At 40.2% G+C, this 23,860-nt stretch overlaps 1 protein-coding gene across 4 annotated transcripts in view; it reads right to left on the bottom strand.

The window, feature by feature from the left end:
* Positions 1–684: 684 nt before the first annotated feature.
* sh2d3cb (SH2 domain containing 3Cb) overlaps positions 685–23,860 on the bottom strand; it is a 34,520-nt gene continuing 11,344 nt past the window's right edge. Inside the window, exons 1-11 of one of the 4 annotated variants that reach the window (XM_007230011.3) lie at positions 15,946–16,022; positions 12,611–12,650; positions 10,684–10,812; positions 9,023–9,456; positions 8,694–8,770; positions 3,313–3,800; positions 2,599–2,714; positions 2,335–2,506; positions 1,987–2,098; positions 1,670–1,876; positions 685–1,193 (exon numbers count right to left, since the gene is read on the bottom strand). In XM_007230011.3, coding sequence (XP_007230073.3) covers positions 1,024–1,193; positions 1,670–1,876; positions 1,987–2,098; positions 2,335–2,506; positions 2,599–2,714; positions 3,313–3,800; positions 8,694–8,770; positions 9,023–9,456; positions 10,684–10,812; positions 12,611–12,637 — 1,932 coding nt within the window. In that variant the 5' untranslated portion in view covers positions 12,638–12,650; positions 15,946–16,022 and the 3' untranslated portion in view covers positions 685–1,023. Of the gene's footprint in view, positions 1,194–1,669; positions 1,877–1,986; positions 2,099–2,334; positions 2,507–2,598; positions 2,715–3,312; positions 3,801–8,693; positions 8,771–9,022; positions 9,457–10,683; positions 11,159–12,610; positions 12,651–12,750; positions 12,984–15,945; positions 16,023–23,860 lie in introns of those variants that run through there. The other 3 variants (XM_022667477.2, XM_007230012.4, XM_007230010.4) reach the window with 3 other exon arrangements.

Here is a 23,860-nt window from a genome sequence, read left to right as displayed (position 1 = left end):
TGAATGAATGCCATGTGAGCCGTTTTTGTGAGGAAAAAAGTGCTCTGGTGTTTCTGTATATCCCTGTTAGTTTACTGGATTAGTGGTCTCTAAAGAAAGACAGGATTTTGTAACTTGCTCATGAATATTCATACATGCAAACATATCACATCTGATTGTCCAACAGCACTGCAGCAGAGAACCCCTACCCCAGTCAATTTTGCAGCTCTAAAACTAACAGGACAAAATGTTTTCAGAGATACAGCCTTAGTTATAAATATATAGCACTGAGTACTAGGTAAAGTTAACACTTAAACTTTGCTTAATGTCAAGTGTTTGGGCAGTTTCACCATGTCATATATCATAAAGCAGCCAGAGATGTGCCACCCAACATCTCTGTGCATTCAGCTGTAAGGATTTTTTCATCCAATAAAATGCATTTTTATTAGGGCTAGGATGCATATACAACGATTTGATTCAGATGTAACTGTAGAATCTTATCTCAAAATACTGTCTAACTATGCAGTTTCATAACGTAGTGCACTATACATTGAGTAGTGACAGTTTGAAATTTGGTCAGAGGTCCATCAGTTTATTAAAGTCTCACACTCATTTAGAAACGTGTCATAATCAAAAATGCTAATATTAATAAAACTGTTCAAAGAACCTGCACAATTTCTTGTATAGAAGAACATGACAAGGAAATCAGTATAGAAGTGCTTTAATCTGAGAGGATAATTAGAAAGCTGGGCCATTATTAAGCAGTCAGTATAAAAAATATAAAGTTCATAACAATCTACTGTAAGTGCAATTGATAAGGAACACAAGATTGATGAGTTAATACAAATAATGTTAATCATACATAAAAGTACAAATCTGAATAGGATTTTTTATTTACAATATTTACAAAACTGTAAAAAAAAAAGTCAACAACAAATAACTTATAATCACACAGACTTCCTTAAACCATCCTGTGGTGTTCATCAAAAAGAAGAACAGACACATATTTCGCAGTCAGTAAGTAACGTGATAATTGCTGGATGGTCACTGTGCTGAAAGAGGTGGTTCCAGCCTGTTAGATAGGGCTGTTAGAACTTTGTCAAACTTCTCGTAGCGCTCCTCCCTGCTCTCTTCTGCCCCACGGCTGCCCCAAAGCAGACGCATCTGAAACTCTGTGAGGAAAATTTCTTGAAGGTCTGGCTGCTCCTGTAAGCCTGTGAATGACACAGTGAATCTATTAGGAATTAAAGCTTCATACAAATATTGTCTAAACATGTGTCTGACTGTTTCGAGCAATTACCCTAATTTTTTGAGCTAGAGGACACATCATCATAATTTGCAAGAATGGGCACCATAGCAGTCACTTAATCACTTTTTCCCATGAAAGGTGTAGCCAAAAGAGGACGTTGTCTCTACGTTTTGCACAGCTCAATGCTGGGGCTGTATTCCCTTCAACCTATAGATTTATGTTCATCTGCTCAAGGGAATACTACCTATTATAAACATTGTTCTTTATGGAACCAAAAGATTCTTCTAAGGAATCATTTAAAGAATCATTTGAACGCTTCATCACAAATGGACAGAAATGCTCCAAAGTACTTGGATTACAATATAATATTGTAATTTTACTAGTTATTCAAAAGAACAAGATCAAATATTCATGCAATACATGTAGAGTGAGACCCCTTACCCTGTAGTTTCATCTTTGCGTTATCACAGAACGTCTCCCCATGGCATGCAATGGTCCGTGCAGCATCTAAATGACCCAGAACAGAGTCCATCCCAGCGTCCAAACTCTCCCATGACTCAGATCCTTCAAGACTGACCACAGTCTTCTCAAGCAGGTGCAGCAGAGGAAGCACATGGGGGACTGTTGTCTCTGAAGGTTCACACACCTCTTCAGGGAACAAAATATTAAAAGAGGTTGATTGAAGCCATAAAAGGAAGAAGTGCCATTAAAGCAAGAAGATGACATATTGGTGGCTTTAGAATTGAAAAAGGGAATACCTTTTCCATCGTTCATTCTCTTTAAAGAAGGCCTCAGGGTTTTCTCATACAGGACTGCACTTTCTGTAAACTTCTGCCGTAAAATCGTCCATGTCTCTTCCAACCGTGCAATCTAGAGAATAATAAATTTTACATTTAAGATCATTTTAACTCTTTCATTTTCTGAATGGCCCATACACAGTAAGCTATTTGGACCTGACCATTGTGATCCCACTCACTTTAACCATCAAGAGCAAACCAAACTGAATCTAAACATTTTAAATAGTCCAGGCTCCAATGAAAATGTTCTGAATGGTGAACAGTATACATGGTTTAAGTTTGCTACTGTCTTGACAGATTATTCTGTACCTGTGGAAGTTCCAAAACTTTCATTACTGCACTGAAGCCGAACATGTTGCCCATTATGCTTTTCAGCTCTGAAGCCAGTGAGATAGTTCTGTGCAGCAGAGCTGCTCTTTCTTCCACACTGCCTGTGCAGCCCAGCAGCTCCACTGCCAGCATGGTTGACATGGTGTGAAACCTGTGGGTAAGCCAAGGGTACATGTTAGGTCCCATTTCATTTTCATTTAAAATAAGTAAAACATTATTTAAAGTGAATGTGCCTCAGGACACCTTTCCAGCAGGTCCTGTCGGAGATAGTGGCCGTGTGGAAGTGTGAGCAGCTCCATTCCTGAACTCACTCCCATTCCTCTTGATCTGTCATCAGTTGTGTCCAGGATTCGAGCAACCTGTAGATGAGTGGTGATTTTAATAGGATACCAAAGATTAGGCAAAATATTTGTTAATACCCAACCTGTACATTAATCAGTAATTACTTTCAGAATTTTTTTTAAAAGTTGAAATTCTACTATGTGTCATAATCGATGATAACTTTGAAATGGTGGCTGTATAGAAGAACAAAAACTTTCTTAAAACAAAAAGATTTTCTAATAAAATTTCTACTGGTTTATCCATCACACAAGGTTTACCCATTAAAATAATTGATAAAATAATGCATTTTGATAATGATAATACAGTAGTGTTTTTATTTATGTTAGGAGAGAAAAATAATAAAATATAAGAAGATGATAATATAAAAGGATGTATATTATAAAAGATTCCTAACAAATGTGCCAACAAAGAACATGCATATCACCGCATTAGGTTCCTAATATAAAGTATATCAAACATAGGAATATGAAAACACTGTGTAACGTTCTGACAGGCACTTTCTGATCTGACTAGATTTAATAAAGGATGGTCTGTGATTTCTGCACAGTACAGAAAGAGCTTAAAGAGCATAGGAATTTCTGGATTATAATGGTTTAAAACGAATAATAGTCCTACCATGCAGTCGACTTTGGTGATGTGCATAGCCATTGTTTTTGTATCAGCGTCTGAAAGCACCTCCTTCACTCTCCTCAGGACTCTTGTTTCTAGTGGTTTATTCTCGGCAGGGAGCAGTGGTGACTGGTACATACTGGGGCTGAAGCTGGAGGCTGTTTCAACCACAAGAGGCATTAAATAATCATCGTCGTCCTCCTCTGTGAGGCCAGTCACAGTCTGCTCCTCTTGTCCACTGTGAGGAGGCTCTATCTGAGCAGGGACAGGTGGAGGGGTGGTAGGGTCCGACTGCAGGTTGCAGGGCTCTGCTGTAGGGCTTTGACAGGCCCTTGTCATCGTAGACCAGAGGTTGTCTGTAGGCTCCAAGTAGATGACAGCGCTATCAGGTGTGGAGGTGCTAAGGAGTGTTTCAATGGGTCTTTGAAGAACCGGGGATGAGGGGACTACAACAAACTTCCTGTTGCGTGATGGACTTCTTCTGCGTCTGTAAACTAAACACACAAACATAGCATAAGTTTTTTTATGGTTAAAATATCCATTTATAATCACTTGTCATATTAACTTAACTTATGAAACAGTATAGAATCGTAAGAACTTAAATAATCCACGGAATCCTTGCAGGTCCCAGACTCTACATTTTTCCCTTGAGGTGTAATTATATTTTTTTTTTGCAGGGATGAAATGTTCTAGGTACTTTAAAAAATATTATTTTTGAAAGATCAGATTGACCGAAAATATCACCAGGCAAGAAAAACACTGCTGGTCAAATTGAATAAACAATTGGTACAATGGGATAGAGCACAGTTTTGTTCATTTATCATTATTTTTTTTACATAGAAAAGCTTTTGTGATTCTAACCTTTTTTTTCTTTATTCTAAAGTGTGAGTGAGAGGCAGAGAGGAATAATGTTGATAATTACATAAGTAATGTCTTTGGTTATTTTCCTCATTAACACAAGTAAGGCAATAATTAATCAGTGTGGCAATAATTATCCCCGAACCTCCCACATCACTGTTCCAACACTGAAATTTAGAGCCTTACAGACCATTGCCATCTATTGGACATCCCAGGAACAACAGCCTGTTTTACCCAATTACAAACACACTTCTTATAAGAGCCATCCTGACACAGGTAAACATTTAAATACATAATAAACCAATTTCCCTATATATCTGGATAATTAAAACACGCACACACAATTAACTGAGCTTCTACAGATCATGGTAAAATTTGAAAAAAAAAAAAAAACAATCATCCTTTAAATTTTAATCAACAGTTCAGCTGTGTTTTTTGGAAGAAACCAATGTCCATGGTAAAGAGGAGGATGTCTAACTTTTAAAGGCATTATCCTTAATATACTGTAATTAAAATAGCATTTTAACTGTTCATATTAAATTATTGTAATTAATGATTTTAGAAGTGTGAATTTCATAAAAGTGATAATTAAGTAAAATGTAAGATATATTAATACACACAAATGAAAAAACTTTTGGGCAACATAAACACCTCAATTTCTGAAAAAAAAAAAATAAATAAATTCTGAATTGGCATTGTGCCCCTGGTTGAATCAGGAAAAACAAGTAGAAACCTTTTCTCAGACGATCTGGAGTAGTTTTCAGAATCATAAGCACTCTGTGTGAATAAGGACTAAACATTCTTTAATTATGAAGTAAAATAATCCTGTATTTCTTAACTCTTGTCCTGAAGGTCCTCTGCGCTGCACTTTACTGTGTTAATAGTGTTTAGTGTCAGTCTTAAAACAGTAAACACTGAACTATACAAAGCGCTGGGCTTAGAGCACCGGTAGCTAGTTATCTGATATATCCGCCCTGCCGGATCATGGCTAGAGTAGCGGTGAGGAGCTCTTTCAGTTGCGGTAAGTAGTTTAGCTAGCTGGATGTTTTAGCTCTCGGTGAAGACCGCTCGTATATTAATGTTCAACTACAGCGCTGTGAGGTTATTTAAACTGGAGCGGGTGAAAGGCGAGTAACGCTGGAAGTTCGCTAACCCTAGTTAGCTAGCGCCTGTTAGCCGGACTGTTTACAGCGTTATTCGCCATTCACAGCCCTGCCAACAACTCCAGCTCAAGACCAGCTGCTTATCCAGAGAAAACACATCCTGTACTAGCCAAAAGCGACATAACAAACTAGTCTCTCAGTAAAGGGAATGTTTTTCTCAATGACTAGGCCAGTTTTAGTTTTAATAAAAAGTGCGTTTTTCACCGAGAGCTAAAAATAGTCAGCTAGCGAATGCCAGCTACATGACTGGAAGTGCTGGTCCTCGCTGATCTAGTCTGACAGGGGTTTCGCAGTTTTAGCTCGTTTTACGAAATTAAGCACTATTGTTTCTAATTGGAGCTTATAAGTGCAAATGACTCACTGAAGCGCAGTACAAAATACCACTAGCTAACTTTTAATTTAAATTAGCTGTTTCTGCATACAAACGGTTCAAATGGCCTAACTGGGCCTAAATTCCGCCTGCGCATGCGTGAGTGACGGTCGTTACTGTCCCTACAGTTTTCTTTGGAAAAATGTATGTATTTGTGTAAAGTACATTTTAAAGTTTATTTATTGCACTAAATAGGCTATGGCATTATTGTCACCTAAAGCAGGGTTTCTCAACCGGTGGGCCGCGAAGCACCCTCTAGGGCACATGTGTCAAACACAAGGCCCGCGGGCCAAATGTGGCCCGCCACGTCCTTTTATGTGGCCCGCGAGAGCTTGTAAGATCTTAGTGTCTATAATAAATAGGTCAGAAGCGTTCTTTGACCAAAAAATACATTTCCCACAATGCTTGTCGATTGTATTACCCGCAAAGTTACGGCTTACTGCCACTACACGGCAGTGTAGTCATTGATGTGGAAACCCTGCCGGAGGGAAGGTGTAACTTCGCGGGTGGAATTGAGACATATAAATGTTTATCCCATAATGTCCAGAAAAAGAGAAGTTGATGCAGACGGACGGCTGTGCTTCAAGGCGAAAGACCGGTATGCCTTTTGTGTTACGAAGAGTGTTACTGACCAAAATAAACGCTTTTTAGGAGAGATATTTCTGTGTAAATATTTATAAGACAATAGCTGATAAAATCTGTTTTAATGAGGTTAATAAACATCACTGTGACAGCGCTAGTCGCAGTTTCACCACAGCAAAGTACGAGGACGTGAATCACTTATCTAACCAGCCTTTACTGATTTCTGCCCTCAATAACCCTTTCAATAACCTCCAATAGCCTTTAATAGTCTTCAGTAGCCTTCAACAGTCTAACCTTGCAGCCGTGGTGTGTTCTAAACTCCGTAGTTATAAACATCCTGAGGTTAGCAGCGCGATAACTGACCTGTTTATAATGTAATCCCAGCAGTGACTCTGCTCTAAACGGCTGCTGTTAGCTGATTGGGCTGAAAGATGAACTGTAGAGAGCTGTAATATTCGGTTACAAAAATCTTTATTTCATACACAGAAGAACTTAAAAATTTTAAAAACGCTCCAGACTGGCTGAGCTGAGCCCAGTAGCCCGTGGCTGGGCTGTAGCTCTGACTCAGTAAAGACTGCGGACTTGTGGTGCTGCTGCTGCAGCTCCCACTAGTGGTTGGATGAGGAACTGCTAAATCTGAGGAAATGCTATGTTCTTAACAGTCACAATTTTTGATTTTATATTTATTAAGCCTTATTTCAGTTAATAATTTCAAAGTTAATATAACTTGATGTCATTTCTATTCACTTGAATAGTTTGGTTCTTGATTGATGGAGTTTTTGGATTTCATGACATGACAAATTAAAAGGATTTATGTTAATAGAGCAACAAGCAAACATTTTTTCCATGCAACTGTAATATTTGATTGAATAAATAATATATTGAGAGTTATTTAACATTAAGGAGTAATTACATTCATTTACATATATTACATTTGGTTACATTTTATTACATTTATAAGTTACATCTGGCCCTCGGAGGACAGCCAATATGCCAATGTGGCCCTCGGCCAAAATGAGTTTGACACCCCTGCTCTAGGGCAGGGGTATTTAATTAGAATTCAGTTTGGTCCAGTTAGAGAAAATTTCATCAGGCTAAGGTCCGGACCATCGCCAATGTTAACTTGTTATAATTCAGTGTTTTTTTTTTGTTCTGTTTACTGAAGAAGCCTATAGTAGTTCTGTCAGTGTTTATCAACAACTAAAAGACAAAACAAATTACACAAATTAACAATATTTTTTTTGTTTTAAATAGGCCTGTCACAATAATTACATTATCAACCTATCATAAAATAAATGGAAACACCCTCAATAATTTAACATATCAAGTCTAATAATGTGAATATGTATGTTCAGTTTGTTTCAAAATGCTATATTTATTCTATTTGATTTTATTTATATTAGATTTAGGCCTGCCTGTCATAAAAATAATTACATGAATGATAAATCGTACAATATATGGAGAAATATTTGCTGAACTTTGCTGAGCCAAAAAAATCAGCTTTTTAAAAAAAAAAATATATAGCAGTTTATTTTATTTAATATTATTACTGTATCAGACTTTATTATGTTGTGGGTAAAACTGATGGGGGAGTTGCCAATGCTTTTTGTCCCCTGGGGTTGCCTTAGTGTTTAAGTAGGGTTGTTTTGGGAGCAAAGAGAGCGCGCCTGCGATCGAGTTTTTTTTTTTTTTTCTTGCTGAGGAGTTCTGATCAAGTGGAGTAAAGTGGAATATTTTGCACTCTTGTATAGGTTGCTTCTCTTTAATTCCTCCAAGTAACACCGCGAGGTTACATTACTGTTAATATGTTCTATAACTAGTATTTTAATGTTTTTTTTTCTGGTGCGCACCATCTGTATTAGCTTTTCTCGCTTTATTCTCCCACTTCTCACCACCTGCTTCACCTGTGTTGCTTCGCGCGCTCGTATCTGAACAGATCTGATTGGCAGAGGAGAGCGTTTGGTGATCTTACAGCACACGTGTTTGGTCTGTAAGTTTACTGCGCTGTAAAGCACGTAAACCATAAACACAATAAACGTTTCGCCGCTTTAAATGAACACGGTCAGAATGAAATCCTTCTCAGTAGTTTATCGGTTTGGGTCTGGACCGCGGTTCGTCTATTAGTGACCCCTGCTCTAGGGGTCTGCAGGCAGTAGTCTGTAGTGAGCACCAAAAACCTTTAAAACTAAAGCAGCATTTCGAGACCAAACACCCTACACTTGTTGCAAAGCCAGTGGAGTACTTTCAACGAAAACATGACAGACTGCACCTCCAAAAAAACAACAACCATTTCCATCGTTTTTGGGGACCTTGACGCTTTCAAGTTGTAAACAGGTGGGCCGTAAGGTAGAAAAGGTTGAGAACTCCTGACCTAAAGAACCCTTTTTCTGTTCTCTGCAAGTAACAGCACTTACGGGTGTTTACTGGTGTTGGGGATGTTGTCACCACAACACGCTGTTCTAGGTTTGCAGCAAAGCTCTTGACTGCCTCCCTGTTGAAAAAGAATGAAACACACACACAGGTTTATCAGGCCTTTCCTTTGTCTAACCAAAACAATTTTTCATATTTAACATTTACGTAGGCTAATTTTGCATACATGTAATCAATACGTCCAACAATTACACTACACTTATAATAATAATAATAAGAAAAAGCCATAGACTGGAAAGGTCTTTAAATGTACATTTAATCTAATATTTAAGATAATAATTAAGGTAGGTGTGGAGATGAAGTTCCTTCTCACCTCTGGGGGTTTATTAGCTCTATGGCCAGTACCTCTGTCACTGCTATGCTTTCTCTTCTACTCACACTTCCCTTCCTGTGCGTGGGTGAGTTTACTGGAGTCCCCTCTGGGCTGGTCTGGCCGAACATGATCTCCAGATAGCGCAGTGGTAACGTTCTGTTTACAGGGGTGCAGATTTGGGCCCCACTTTGCTTGGTTACAGGCGTCCGATTCCCCACATAGAAATGAATCAAGGCTGGAATGGAGTCAAATGTTTCCCCCTCCAGAACGTACTGCATTCGACTGTAGGTATCACTGGATCTAAGGAGCACTTTGCTGATTAGGAAGTGAAGAGGCTTCTGGTTCCAGCGGCTGGTTAGGACATAGTCTCCAAAACTGCTGAGAGAATCTCGAATCAGGAAATCCCCATCTTCAAGCAAGAGAGACTCCGCTACCTGCAGTGAGGAGAGAAACATAGGAAACATATCTCTTAGACATGCACCGTGTTTACATTTCAGCAGGGTAGGAGGTCAAATCTTGCTCTTAGACTAGACTAAACTGCATCTTAAACGACCAGGCAATGTGGTTCTATTGGGTGGTCTGTCTATCTATTAGTCTACTTTTATTATTGTAGTTTTGTAGTCCTGTCCTATCTGTCTGTTGTGCTTACCATTGGTAGCAGAGAAGATGTTAGGGGTGGTAGTCTCAATTGTCTCAGAGTGAAGGGGTGATTGAACACCCCAGCACTGTGATCACTGATACTAGTATGGATTTGTAATCATCTTAATAATTTAGATTAAGACAGATTAAGTATGTCAGTTCTAAGTAAAATAAAACATTAAAACATATATTGATGGAACGATTGTGCAGTTGGTGCACACGTCACTTTAAATGGAGAGAACAATTTTCATAATTTAAGGGGAGGTGTAACAGATTCATTTGAATAACAATTAACTTGTTTTTGATTATAGTACTTATTTTATTTTATCTTTTTTAACTTTTGGAATAAAAGCCTTGTTGTATCACTAACCCTCTAATGCCCAAAATGGGTCAAAAATGAACCGCATTCATTCTATATGTAAATTCATGTATGGCTGATGTCATTCAGAATCTTTCTTACTTTTTGAATAAAATCCATTTTTTTCACTACAAATCTAATGCACACATTGGTCAAAAATTATGCTCATTCATTTTCTATGCTAAATTATTTATGGCTAAGGTTTTTTTTTAGCACAAATCTTCATTTTTATTTTATTTTCTTACTTAATAAAGAAGCTTTGGTATTTCTACATCAGGTTTACACAACCCACATTTACCTTTAGACCATTACAATTAATGCTAAATAATAGTTTGACCACCTTCATTTGTTTTTCATGTGGGTTAGTTTACACTATTAATGTGACGTTAAATAGCAGGTTGTTTAATGATACCATGATATAATTGAGGGGAAACGTGTGATACTAACTACTATTAAAACCATCCAGAACTATTTAGTAACTACTCCAAATTCCTCAGTAATAGTGCATACAACTAATATGCAAGTTATGTTGTATGTATGTATGTATGTATGTATGTTATATGCAGTGTGCCTTAGGACTGCATAGTAGTTTCCATGCTTTCAGCAGTAAAACATTTAAAGTGGACACTGACTGGTCTAATTCTACTGCAGAAATGTAACTCACCTCCCAAGGTACTCGGCCATGGTACCAGCCGTGGCTTTGTATATAACTGCTGCTGAGCTTCAGCTCCTCCTCCAGCTCCTTCAGCAGTTTCTCTGATGGGGCGTCCAGCAGGCACGTCTCTTTCGAAAACTTCCAAAAGTGGAAAAAATAAGATTTCTGTGTTGAGATCATTCTTTCGCAAGAAGCCAGAAAAGTACTCGCTCCTACTTGTCCAAAGCGAAGCTGCCCTTCTCAGCTGGACAGGCTCCTCACATCTCACACTTACAAATCTGGCCAGTTGTTATGGTGACATCACTGTGCTACAATACTTAATTGACCAATATATCACAGAAGCAATCCGTTAACCTCGACATCAATATAAGGACTCATGCAAGGAGCACAAAAAACAAGGAATGCATGCGCGCCTCACACACTACACTCAACCTGTGGATATTTATCAATGTTTATTCGCAACTGTAAACTTGATTTGTGGGAATTTAGACTGTGGGAACGTGCCCTGAAGGCTGATGAACTATTGTGTGTTAAGACAAAAGACAGTAGAAGATGGTGAGAGGACTAAAATCAGTTCACCTAAGATGGAGAATCCAAGCGTAAGAGAAACCAGTATCGCTTTATTCCCAAGTTACTATAAAGTAAGCGCTGACACTGAGAGCGGTTGGTTGCCTATAGAAACACAAGCTGAGTGCAGGCATTTCTGAAGACATGGCAGTACTCCAAGCCCTTTTGTGTCACCCATCTTAATTCAATTACAGCAGCACTGAGATTCCCTCTGTGTCTGGCACTCACTGAAGGAATTCAAGTACAACAAACACCAATAAAACAAAAACAACACACTTAATGCTGAAATTTACATTCCTCAATTGAGGTCAATAGTTTGGTTTACAAGCATTTATTGGTTAAGAAGCATAAAAATAGAATATTTTTATACACTTACTCTGATTCTATTTAGAATGCTACTGAAATGTCTAAAAACAGTCTTGTTAGAAGCCTTAAAAAATAATTGAAGCTTTCAAAGCTTGACAATTGTATTATTTTAGAAGCCACTGAATCTTTTTTCAATGTCTAGAAACTGAATCATTTGGAAGCCTAAAACCAGGCAGGAAAAATTGTATTGTTTTAGAAGCACAAACACATACCTACCTAAATATCAACATATTCATTCTTGTTTAGAAAATTAAAATAGATATTTAGGAGGCCCTGAATTGTTTACCATCTAAACAGAACCTTTTAAATAGCCAAAAGTCTGAACATGTAATCTTTTTAAAACCAAAAAACAAATATTTTTAGAAGCATGAAAACAAAATTGTATAGATATATATCTTTTACAATGATTAAAACTGAATCATTTTAAAATCTCTGAGTGGTCCGGCGGGCTAAGCGTTACCACAATGACCAGGAGATTGCAACTTTGAATCCTTTTCATGCAGCTTGCCATCGCCATCGTAGCCCTGAGAGAGCACAGCTGGCCTTGCTCTATCTGGGTGGGTAGATGGCGCTCCCCACATCTGGCAGGAGGCATGTGTTAGTCTTTACCCTCCTGGTGTTGGGGCATCTATAGTGATGGTGGAAGTTCTAATGAGAGGGTTGGGTAAGTGGCCGTGTAAATTTGGTAAAAAAAAAAATGGGATAAAATTTTTTAATAATAAATTATATTTAAAAAAAAAAAACACTATCATTTTAGATACGACTGAATAATTTTTTTGAAAATTCTTATCTCTTTAGAAGTTGAAGAAGGTAACTTTTAAAAGTAGAACCTCAGAATCTTGAATCCTTAGACAACTTTGTTTTTTAAAGGCAAAAAGTGAATCTTGTAGAAGTCAGTAAATACAGATCTTTTAAAAGCCTGAAACTGAATTATTGCTTCCCTTACCCCTTACTGCGTCTCAACCCCAAAAGACTTATCCATGCAAAATAGAGAAAAGCTCACCATCACATATTCGCCTCTGTTTTCCATGGACTCTGGATAGCTATAAATAAAAGAAAGGCATAGTTAGAGGATCATATGTGTGTTTAAGACCAAAAAATTACATGTTAATGTGTGATTAAAAATGAGAAAAAGTGTCTCACATTAAAACACATAAATCTGCATGCACCTATCAGTGCAGGCTTTGTGAAAGTTCTGTTTGTGGTGTGTGTGAATGTGTGAGTGTGTGAATGCCAGGTGGCTGCAGGACAGGAAATTGTCAGAGGGACAGACTGTGCTGCTCTTTCCCATGACCACTGAGATCTTGGTGCATCAGGGGGGCGGCGTTACGCAACTCAGTGCATTTATAGTTTGGCCCAGTAATGTTAGACACGCACACATATGTGACACCACCCAGTAACTGCCATGTTCTCTCTCAAACAATTTTCTTCTTCACTACGAAAAGGGGGAAACTTTGTGAGAGCCTGGGCTGAATGTTTTCCAGATTACAACACCCATTTTTATGGATGTTTATAATCAAATCAATACTCTTTTACTAGATTGGCTGCTTTGCATTTGCACTAGGCTTACAAATGCAGTAGTTTCTCAACTATGAATATGTTAAACACTTTACAGATGTGTTTTCACAAAGACGTGTGCTTGGTTCTCCTATAAACACAACACAGAGCAACACAAACCAGGCCAAACATGCATGGCATACCAGGAAGGACAAAAGAAACATGACAGCTGGTCTATATCCTGTCATCTCATAAACTTATGGCCTGGTTTACATAGACTTATAGAGGGGAGGATTCGTTCTCTTGCCTTTTTCTTATGTAAATTGGCTTCTTGTGAATAAAATTGATTACATCAACTTACAGTAACTATTGTATAAAGTAATTAAACTAAAAGACTATGTTGTGCTAGTGCCCTTTGTATACTTTATTTATTTAACAATCCACACATTTTCTTATATACACAGTCTTATATTACTACTGTTACGTTCAGAGTCAGCAGATGATCTGAGATCTGTCACTGCAACAGCCTTTGTCAGTCTATTAATCAAGTGCTTAATCTAATTCAACATGTTTGTAAACAGTAGCTGTCACTGCTTATGTCCTGGACAACATCAGCTTGTCCTTCTAAAAGCCTAAAAAGCATTGCAGGTTAGAGTCTTCGCCAGCAGTTAATCATCCTTCCATCTTGTTATCTGGGTCATCCTGAGAGTTAGAAGTGTTACAGTGGATCCTGGTCCTACTCAGAATCACTGGGCAGTATGCCTGTCCATTGAGGGGTACAACACCTACCCACTAAGGTTCAATTCAGCATAGGTGAGTCACACATGCTGGGACACAAAGGTTACGTTCAGACTGCAAGCAAATCGGATTTGTTTCTCAAATCAGATCTGTTTCTCTGTTGAGATTTGATCAAATCAGATATGAATGTCCGAATGTCACTTACATATCTGCAAGTGTTAATGTTCTTAATGAGTGAGGAAGAAACATGCTATTTTAAACAACCTCCAAATGTGGTTTGGTTATTATTTGAAACAATCAGATTAAATGTAATTTCTTGCAAAAATCAGTATGAATACAATGTAGATAGGCCAAAAAAATCTGATTCGGGCCGGTGGTCTGAACATATTCTAAGATCCCAAAAATTATAAGCCCCTATTAGTTGTGCATAATCCACAAACTAACAAAAAAAAAAAAACATCTAAAGAGCAACATGAATTTTCAAACAGTTCCTACCATTGCTTATGCGCTTAAAATGTTTTTTATTCTAAAAACTATTTAGAATTTAGAATACCAGATTTATTAAAAAACATAAAAAATAAAGTGGAAAATGAAACAATAGAAAAAAATGTTCAGAGACAACTATAATAATAATAATATTAAACTTGTTTATTTTTTCTAAATTGTAAATGAGTGGATATTTTGTACAAAACTGGGACTGAGGCTGATATCAATTCTGGACAGCTCTCTTTCTCTCTCTCTCTCTCTCCTTCTCTCCCTCCATCCCTCCCTATCTCTCTCATATTGTGAATTGATATGCTGGGCTTTGCTGTGTTCATTCCACTCTCAGTAACTCAAACCACATCTGAGCCCAAAAGCAACGTCACGCTCTACAAGTGCAGCACAAAAACAAGTTCCTAAGCTTCCCTCTTACATAACACCCACACTTCTCTCCCCCAGCCTTTCTCTCCTCTGCAGCCCACCACAAAAAACACCATTTATACTGCCCCTCCTCGGACAGCTCATCTATTGCTGTGCAGACAGATAAGAATAAACTACAGAGAAAATCTTACTTTTCTCCAACAGGTATATTGATTTAAGATTATGAACCACAAAAGTTACTTTCACACAGTAACACAAGTAGAAATAAAGGAAAAAAGTTTTTGAAAAATTCCTACAAATATCTCCTGTAGAGAATTTACTGCAGAACTGCAATTACATTATTCTCTATTTCTAAATACGGTTTAATCTAAATCTAAAAATAATGCTAAAGATCAAATATATAAGGCCGCCAACAGCAGCACAATGCAATGCAACACGGGTGCTTAACCATTAGAACATAAAAAATATTAGCTAAGAATCACAGTTTACGTTCTTAAAACGTTCCTCTAATGTTACATTATGATTACTTTACGTTACGTTACAATGATTACTTTATTATATGTCGGGTTTCCGAACGTTTTAAAACGTTTTTGTAAGTTTACAGAAAACGTTTACAGAACGTTGCCTCAAACTTATCTGCAACAATGTAATGTTGTGGGAATGTTGATTAAGGAGGTTTTTATAATGTTAATCTGTCCAGGTACATTTTGGTTGTGGAAACGTTGCCTGGAATGTTCCTTTCTTCTATAAATGCTGTTCGGTTTATTAAACATTTTCAAAACTTTTTTGTTACATAAAACGTATTCATAACGTTTTTTTTTTTATTTGCAGCAATTAGAAATTTTAGAAATATTGCTTATTTACCTTCTTATATCGTTAATTTGTATTTTTAATGTTCCTAGAACATTCCCTTAACGTTTTCCTTAAAAAATTCCCAGCACATCGCCTCAACTTGCAACAATAATTGAACCTTTCCAGAATGTTGTCCTGGATTAAGTTACATTATATTATTACAAAAGTGAAAGCGATAAAAATAGACGTTTTTTTGTCTCTGTAACATTTTGCTGTAAATAAACATATTTAAAAAGTACTAGAAAAGTAACAATTCTGTCAGCATCACACTAAAGTCTATGATTAAATGCGAGAAAACGAAGTTACTATTAGACTATTAACTTACTCAACTATCTGCTCAAGCCTCATAAACGGACATACATTAACAAAGACGTAATTTGCGTATCTTACCTTAAAAAGTTAAAATAAAGTCAAAATCGGATGCTCCATGGTCGAAGATCCACGCTGTTTGAAAGCGTGTGTCAAATCTGACAGTTCTGCGGAGCGGAGCACTGCGCATGCGCTCTGGGAAGTGAACCGAAACGCACTGATTCGGATCTTTTTTTTTTACCTCCTACTGAGCTGGTTGAGTAGTACTGCTGTTTCATTAGGCAGGTTGCCAGTGGCTCTCTGTGGTGTGCCTGTCACGGTTTTAAAATACATTAGAGTCTATCACAATGGGAGAAATGGTTGAAAAGGGACGAAAATAGCTCTCATGGTTTATTCAGTTTATTTAGAACAGATATGAACTGCGCAGCTGTATGTAATATAGTCAGTTCTTTGTGTGTTTGGGATGAATTGCAGTCTTTTTTAAGCTTAAAACACAGTTTTTGTTTGGCTGGGAAGTTTGTTTACTTGTCTGGGACTCAATGCCCTGTTCATCTCAATGGAGGTATTATTACAACTGCGTTAGAGAGAAAGAAAGGATAGAACAGCATAGATAAAGCATAGAAAGCATGTTTTTTTTGTTTTTGTTTTTTTAAGAAATCTAGCATGATATGTAATCATATCATAATGTTGCAAATCTCTTATTTTTCATTGTGCTAGGCTACTTATGGGAAAGTATTTGTATTGTGTACAAGAGATCCAGGAGAACAGTCCTCAGAGGGGCTTTAATGAATGTTGATGTTTTACATCCAACCTAATCCAAGCCGTTCCTGGCACTAGGGGGCTGTAATTTTATCACAGAGGAAATGGAACATTTCTCGCATATTTTTCTCATGAGAGAAGAGCTGTGAAACAGAAACTTTAACCTACAGCCCAGTCTTTGTCTAGGCTTCTCAAGTAGCACAGTAGAGGTTAGGCTATAGGCTATAGGCCTCCACTATAGCATTCATACAAGCTTTCCCATCTCCCATTATCCACAACAGAGTGTCTTTGTCAGAGAGCAGCTGAATAGTGACAGAAGACAGTTAGTAGGCCTTATGTCAGAATGGAAAACTAAAGACAAACACCAATGATCATACTGTGCATCTAAAACAAATGTAGTTTATTTGGTGTTACTGCATTTGTGAGGTTTGAAGAACATAGAAAACCTTTGCATTACTGTAATTCATGAGTGATATTCAGAGATGGATAAAGTAGTCCAAACCTCAAACTAGGGCAGGATAATATATTGTCTATAGATTCAACACTTTCATATACAAGATATGAAACATGACAATTTTGTAATATTGTGCCTGCTATCTGCTGTGGAATGTGTATAAATAAAATAGTGTACTCTTTTGCAAATTATCTCATTATAACATTGTAAAAAAAAAAGAAGCAGAATTACTTATTTTCTAAAGCAAAAATCTTTTTTTTTTCAACAATTTTTTCAAAAATCTAAATTTTATGGTGAAAACATTAGATTTCACTTAAAAATACTAAAATAGAAAAGTAAATTACCCACTCAATGTGCTGAATGCAATCATATCCTCACGTCAGTGTTTCTGGATCAAATGTGAAGCCTTTCAGAAACAGGCTGTTACAACAAGGGTGGTAACTTATTTGCAATTCCTCTTAATTTCAGGAGGAATGTTAATAAAAGCAAATGTTTACAAAGGTAGTTGACATTCACTATTGTAGTCTACACCCTCAGTCTGAGTCAGAATACTTGTGTACAGAATGTTGTTCACTGTGAAGCTACAAATCTTTTCACTAGGCTGCCATTATATTTATAACTAACATTATCATTTTATTCATTTTGTAGTGTTGTTTGTAGTGTCTCTAATGCATGTAACCACTGATCTAGCCTACTTTCTTTTCATTGATCAAACAAATGTTAGTTTCCCTCCCTGAAAAGGCTATTAGCTTTGATTACTGTGAATTGATAGCACAGTAACAGTCATACATAACTGTCTATTTCTTTATGACTCTGATAAACCAGTTATATATTGTTTATCATTCACATATTAACAATGATTACTTTATTAGTGTGATTGCAGTAATGCAATCACAGTATTGATCTTCTTAAGTCTTATTAGTGTGATTGCAGTAATGCAATCACAGTACTGATCTTCTTAAGTCTTATTCTTCTTCTTATTAGTGTGATTGCAGTATGCAATCACAGTACTGTTCTTCTTAAGTCTTATTCTTATTATTAGTGTGATTGCAGTAATGCAATCACAGTATTGATCTTCTTAAGTCTTATTCTTCTTCTTCTTCTTCTTATTATTATTAGTGTGATTGCAGTAATGCAATCACAGTATTGATCTTCTTAAGTCTTATTCTTCTTCTTCTTCTTCTTCTTCTTCTTATTATTATTATTATTATTCCACCTGTTTTTTGTCCGGTTAACTAGTGCCGCAGTTTTCGAAATATCGACTTCGTTCAAAAGAGAAAACGTGCGTCCATATCGGGAATGGTGGGCTTGTATACAGCTTTCCGATCGGACTTACGTTTTTCGTAAAAACTTCGTAAGTACGCGTTTTTTTGCCCATTGAAAATGAATGGGCAGAACTTTGCACGCCCGTGGACGTCGCAATTTTTGAAATACGAAGATGAAACCAATTGAGGACCTGTAGAACTTATTGAGCTCTTTCCGAAAATATGCGTTACGAAAAGTTACGTCGTACGGATTTCGTACGATTGTCGTACGAAGTGGCCCCATTGGAATGAATGGGGCAAATCGGAGGACGGCAGCTAGATCGAAGGACAGGTAGCTAGAACTCCAGTACTGTGTGTAATGGAGCAGCTATGGGATAAAACAGCATTAGGTCAAAAGTTTGGACACCCCGGCCCCCCAGTACTGTGTGTAATGGAGCCACGGGTCAAAAGTTTGGACACCCCAGAGCCCCAGCACTGTGTGTAATGGAGCCACGGGTCAAAAGTTTGGACACCCCAGAGCCCCAGCACTGTGTGTAATGGAGCCACGGGTCAAAAGTTTGGACACCCCAGAGCCCAGTACTGTGTGTAATGGAGCCACGGGTCAAAAGTTTGGACACCCCAGAGCCCCAGCACTGTGTGTAATGGAGCTGCGGGTCAAAAGTTTGGACACCCCAGAGCCCCAGCACTGTGTGTAATGGAGTCACGGGTCAAAAGTTTGGACACCCCAGAGCCCCAGCACTGTGTGTAATGGAGCCACGGGTCAAAAGTTTGGACACCCCAGAGCCCCAGTACTGTGTAATGGAGCCACGGGTCAAAAGTTTGGACACCCCAGTGCCCCAGTACTGTGTGTAATGGAGCAACTGGTCAAAAGTTTGGGTACCCCGGTCAGCTCTGCAATCACACTCGCAGTTTCTGTAGGAACTGCAATCTAGTTATTATTATTATTATTCCACCTGTTTTTTGTCCGGTTAACTAGTGCCGCAGTTTTCGAAATATCGACTTCGTTCAAAAGAGAAAACGTGCGTCCATATCGGGAATGGTGGGCTTGTATACAGCTTTCCGATCGGACTTACGTTTTTCGTAAAAACTTCGTAAGTACGCGTTTTTTTGCCCATTGAAAATGAATGGGCAGAACTTTGCACGCCCGTGGACGTCGCAATTTTTGAAATACTAAGATGAAACCAATTGAGGACCTGTAGAACTTATTGAGCTCTTTCCGAAAATATGCGTTACGAAAAGTTACGTCGTACGGATTTCGTACGAATGTCGTACGAAGTGGCCCCATTGGAATGAATGGGGCCAATCGGAGGATGGCAGCTAGATCGAAGGACAGGTAGCTAGAACTCCAGTACTGTGTGTAATGGAGCAGCTATGGGATAAATCAGCGTTAGGTCAAAAGTTTGGACACCCCGGCCCCCCAGTACTGTGTGTAATGGAGCCACGGGTCAAAAGTTTGGACACCCCAGAGCCCCAGTACTGTGTGTAATGGAGCCACGGGTCAAAAGTTTGGACACCCCCGAACGGCCAGAGCAACCTAGCGTGCATAGCTGATTGATGTATTTGCACGTTGCATAGCAACGTGCAAACACCATTTAATCAAATTTATGCATATACATCACCTAGCAACCACCTAGAAACACCATAGCAACCACCCTGGATACCATAGCAACACCTTAGCAACCGCCTAGCAACACCATAGCAACCACCTAGCAACCATCTAGCAACACCTTAGCAACCACCCCAGATACCATAGCAACACCTTAGCAACCGCCTAGCAACACCCTAGCAACCACCTAGCAACCACCTAGCAACACCTTAGCAACCACCCCGGATACCATAGCAACACCTTAGCAACCGCCTAGCAACACCCTAGCAACCACCTAGCAACCACCTAGCAACACCTTAGCAACCACCCCGGATACCATAGCAACACCTTAGCAACCGCCTAGCAACACCCTAGCAACCACCTAGCAACACCTTAGCAACCACCCCGGATACCATAGCAACACCTTAGCAACCGCCTAGCAACACCCTAGCAACCACCTAGCAACCACCTAGCAACACCTTAGCAACCACCCCGGATACCATAGCAACACCTTAGCAACCGCCTAGCAACACCCTAGCAACCACCTAGCAACCACCTAGCAACACCTTAGCAACCACCCCGGATACCATAGCAACACCTTAGCAACCGCCTAGCAACACCCTAGCAACCACCTAGCAACCACCTAGCAACACCTTAGCAACCACCCCGGATACCATAGCAACACCTTAGCAACCGCCTAGCAACACCCTAGCAACCACCTAGCAACCACCTAGCAACACCTTAGCAACCACCCCGGATACCATAGCAACACCTTAGCAACCGCCTAGGAACACCCTAGCAACCACCTAGCAACCACCTAGCAACACCTTAGCAACCACCCCGGATACCATAGCAACACCTTAGCAACCGCCTAGCAACACCCTAGCAACCACCTAGCAACCACCTAGCAACACCTTAGCAACCACCCCGGATACCATAGCAACACCTTAGCAACCGCCTAGCAACACCCTAGCAACCACCTAGCAACCACCTAGCAACACCTTAGCAACCACCCCGGATACCATAGCAACACCTTAGCAACCGCCTAGCAACACCCTAGCAACCACCTAGCAACCACCTAGCAACACCTTAGCAACCACCCCGGATACCTTAGCAACCGCCTAGCAACACCCTAGCAACCACCTAGCAACCACCTAGCAACACCTTAGCAACCACCCCGGATACCATAGCAACACCTTAGCAACCGCCTAGCAACACCCTAGCAACCACCTAGCAACACCTTAGCAACCACCCCGGATACCATAGCAACACCTTAGCAACCGCCTAGCAACAACTTAGCAACCACCTAGCAACCACCTAGCAACACCTTAGCAACCACCCCGGATACCATAGCAACACCTTAGCAACCGCCTAGCAACACCTTAGCAACCACCTAGCAACCAGCTAGCAACACCTTAGCAACCACCCCGGATACCATAGCAACACCTTAGCAACCGCCTAGCAACACCTTAGCAACCACCTAGCAACACCTTAGCAACCACCCCAGATACCATAGCAACACCTTAGCAACCGCCTAGCAACACCTTAGCAACCACCTAGCAACACCTTAGCAACCACCCCAGATACCATAGCAACACCTTAGCAACCGCCTAGCAACACCTTAGCAACCACCTAGCAACCACTTAGCAACACCTTAGCAACCACCCCGGATACCATAGCCACACCTTAGCAACCACTTAGCAACACCTTAGCAACACCACAGCAGATACCAGCCAGCACTGCAATCACACTCGCAGTTTCTGTAGGAACTGCAATCTAGTTATTATTATTATTCCACCTGTTTTTTGTCCGGTTAACTAGTGCCGCAGTTTTCGAAATATCGACTTCGTTCAAAAGAGAAAACGTGCGTCCATATCGGGAATGGTGGGCTTGTATACAGCTTTCCGATCGGACTTACGTTTTTCGTAAAAACTTCGTAAGTACGCGTTTTTTTGCCCATTGAAAATGAATGGGCAGAACTTTGCACGCCCGTGGACGTCGCAATTTTTGAAATACTAAGATGAAACCAATTGAGGACCTGTAGAACTTATTGAGCTCTTTCCGAAAATATGCGTTACGAAAAGTTACGACGTACGGATTTCGTACGAATGTCGTACGAAGTGGCCCCATTGGAATGAATGGGGCCAATCGGAGGACGGCAGCTAGATCGAAGGACAGGTAGCTAGAACTCCAGTACTGTGTGTAATGGAGCAGCTATGGGATAAATCAGCGTTAGGTCAAAAGTTTGGACACCCCGGCCCCCCAGTACTGTGTGTAATGGAGCCACGGGTCAAAAGTTTGGACACCCCGGCCCCCCAGTACTGTGTGTAATGGAGCCACGGGTCAAAAGTTTGGACACCCCCGAACGGCCAGAGCAACCTAGCGTGCATAGCTGATTGATGTATTTGCACGTTGCGTAGCAACGTGCAAACACCATTTAATCAAATTTATGCATATACATCACCTAGCAACCACCTAGAAACACCATAGCAACCACCCCGGATACCATAGCAACACCTTAGCAACCGCCTAGCAACACCATAGCAACCACCTAGCAACCATCTAGCAACACCTTAGCAACCACCCCAGATACCATAGCAACACCTTAGCAACCCCGTAGCAACACCCTAGCAACCACCTAGCAACCACCTAGCAACACCTTAGCAACCACCCCGGATACCATAGCAACACCTTAGCAACCGCCTAGCAACACCCTAGCAACCACCTAGCAACCACCTAGCAACACCTTAGCAAACACCCCGGATACCATAGCAACACCTTAGCAACCGCCTAGCAACACCCTAGCAACCACCTAGCAACCACCTAGCAACACCTTAGCAACCACCCCGGATACCATAGCAACACCTTAGCAACCGCCTAGCAACACCCTAGCAACCACCTAGCAACCACCTAGCAACACCTTAGCAACCACCCCGGATACCATAGCAACACCTTAGCAACCGCCTAGCAACACCCTAGCAACCACCTAGCAACCACCTAGCAACACCTTAGCAACCACCCCGGATACCATAGCAACACCTTAGCAACCGCCTAGCAACACCCTAGCAACCACCTAGCAACCACCTAGCAACACCTTAGCAACCACCCCGGATACCATAGCAACACCTTAGCAACCGCCTAGCAACACCCTAGCAACCACCTAGCAACACCTTAGCAACCACCCCGGATACCATAGCAACACCTTAGCAACCGCCTAGCAACACCCTAGCAACCACCTAGCAACACCTTAGCAACCACCCCGGATACCATAGCAACACCTTAGCAACCGCCTAGCAACACCTTAGCAACCACCTAGCAACACCTTAGCAACCACCCCGGATACCATAGCAACACCTTAGCAACCGCCTAGCAACACCTTAGCAACCACCTAGCAACACCTTAGCAACCACCCGGGATACCATAGCAACACCTTAGCAACCGCCTAGCAACACCCTAGCAACCACCTAGCAACCACCTAGCAACACCTTAGCAACCACCCCGGATACCATAGCAACACCCTAGCAACCACCTAGCAACACCTTAGCAACCACCCCGGATACCATAGCAACACCTTAGCAACCGCCTAGCAACACCTTAGCAACCACCTAGCAACCACCTAGCAACACCTTAGCAACCACCCCGGATACCATAGCAACACCTTAGCAACCGCCTAGCAACACCCTAGCAACCACCTAGCAACCACCTAGCAACACCTTAGCAACCACCCCGGATACCATAGCAACACCTTAGCAACCGCCTAGCAACACCCTAGCAACCGCCTAGCAACACCTTAGCAACCACCCCGGATACCATAGCAACACCTTAGCAACCGCCTAGCAACACCCTAGCAACCACCTAGCAACACCTTAGCAACCACCCCGGATACCATAGCAACACCTTAGCAACTGCCTAGCAACACCTTAGCAACCACCT

The sequence above is a fragment of the Astyanax mexicanus genome, chromosome 22, assembly GCF_023375975.1.
Source record: "Astyanax mexicanus isolate ESR-SI-001 chromosome 22, AstMex3_surface, whole genome shotgun sequence".
Lineage (NCBI taxonomy): Eukaryota > Metazoa > Chordata > Actinopteri > Characiformes > Acestrorhamphidae > Astyanax > Astyanax mexicanus.
Note: the sequence above shows the minus strand (reverse complement) of the source record. Positions and strands in the feature narration are given on the sequence as shown.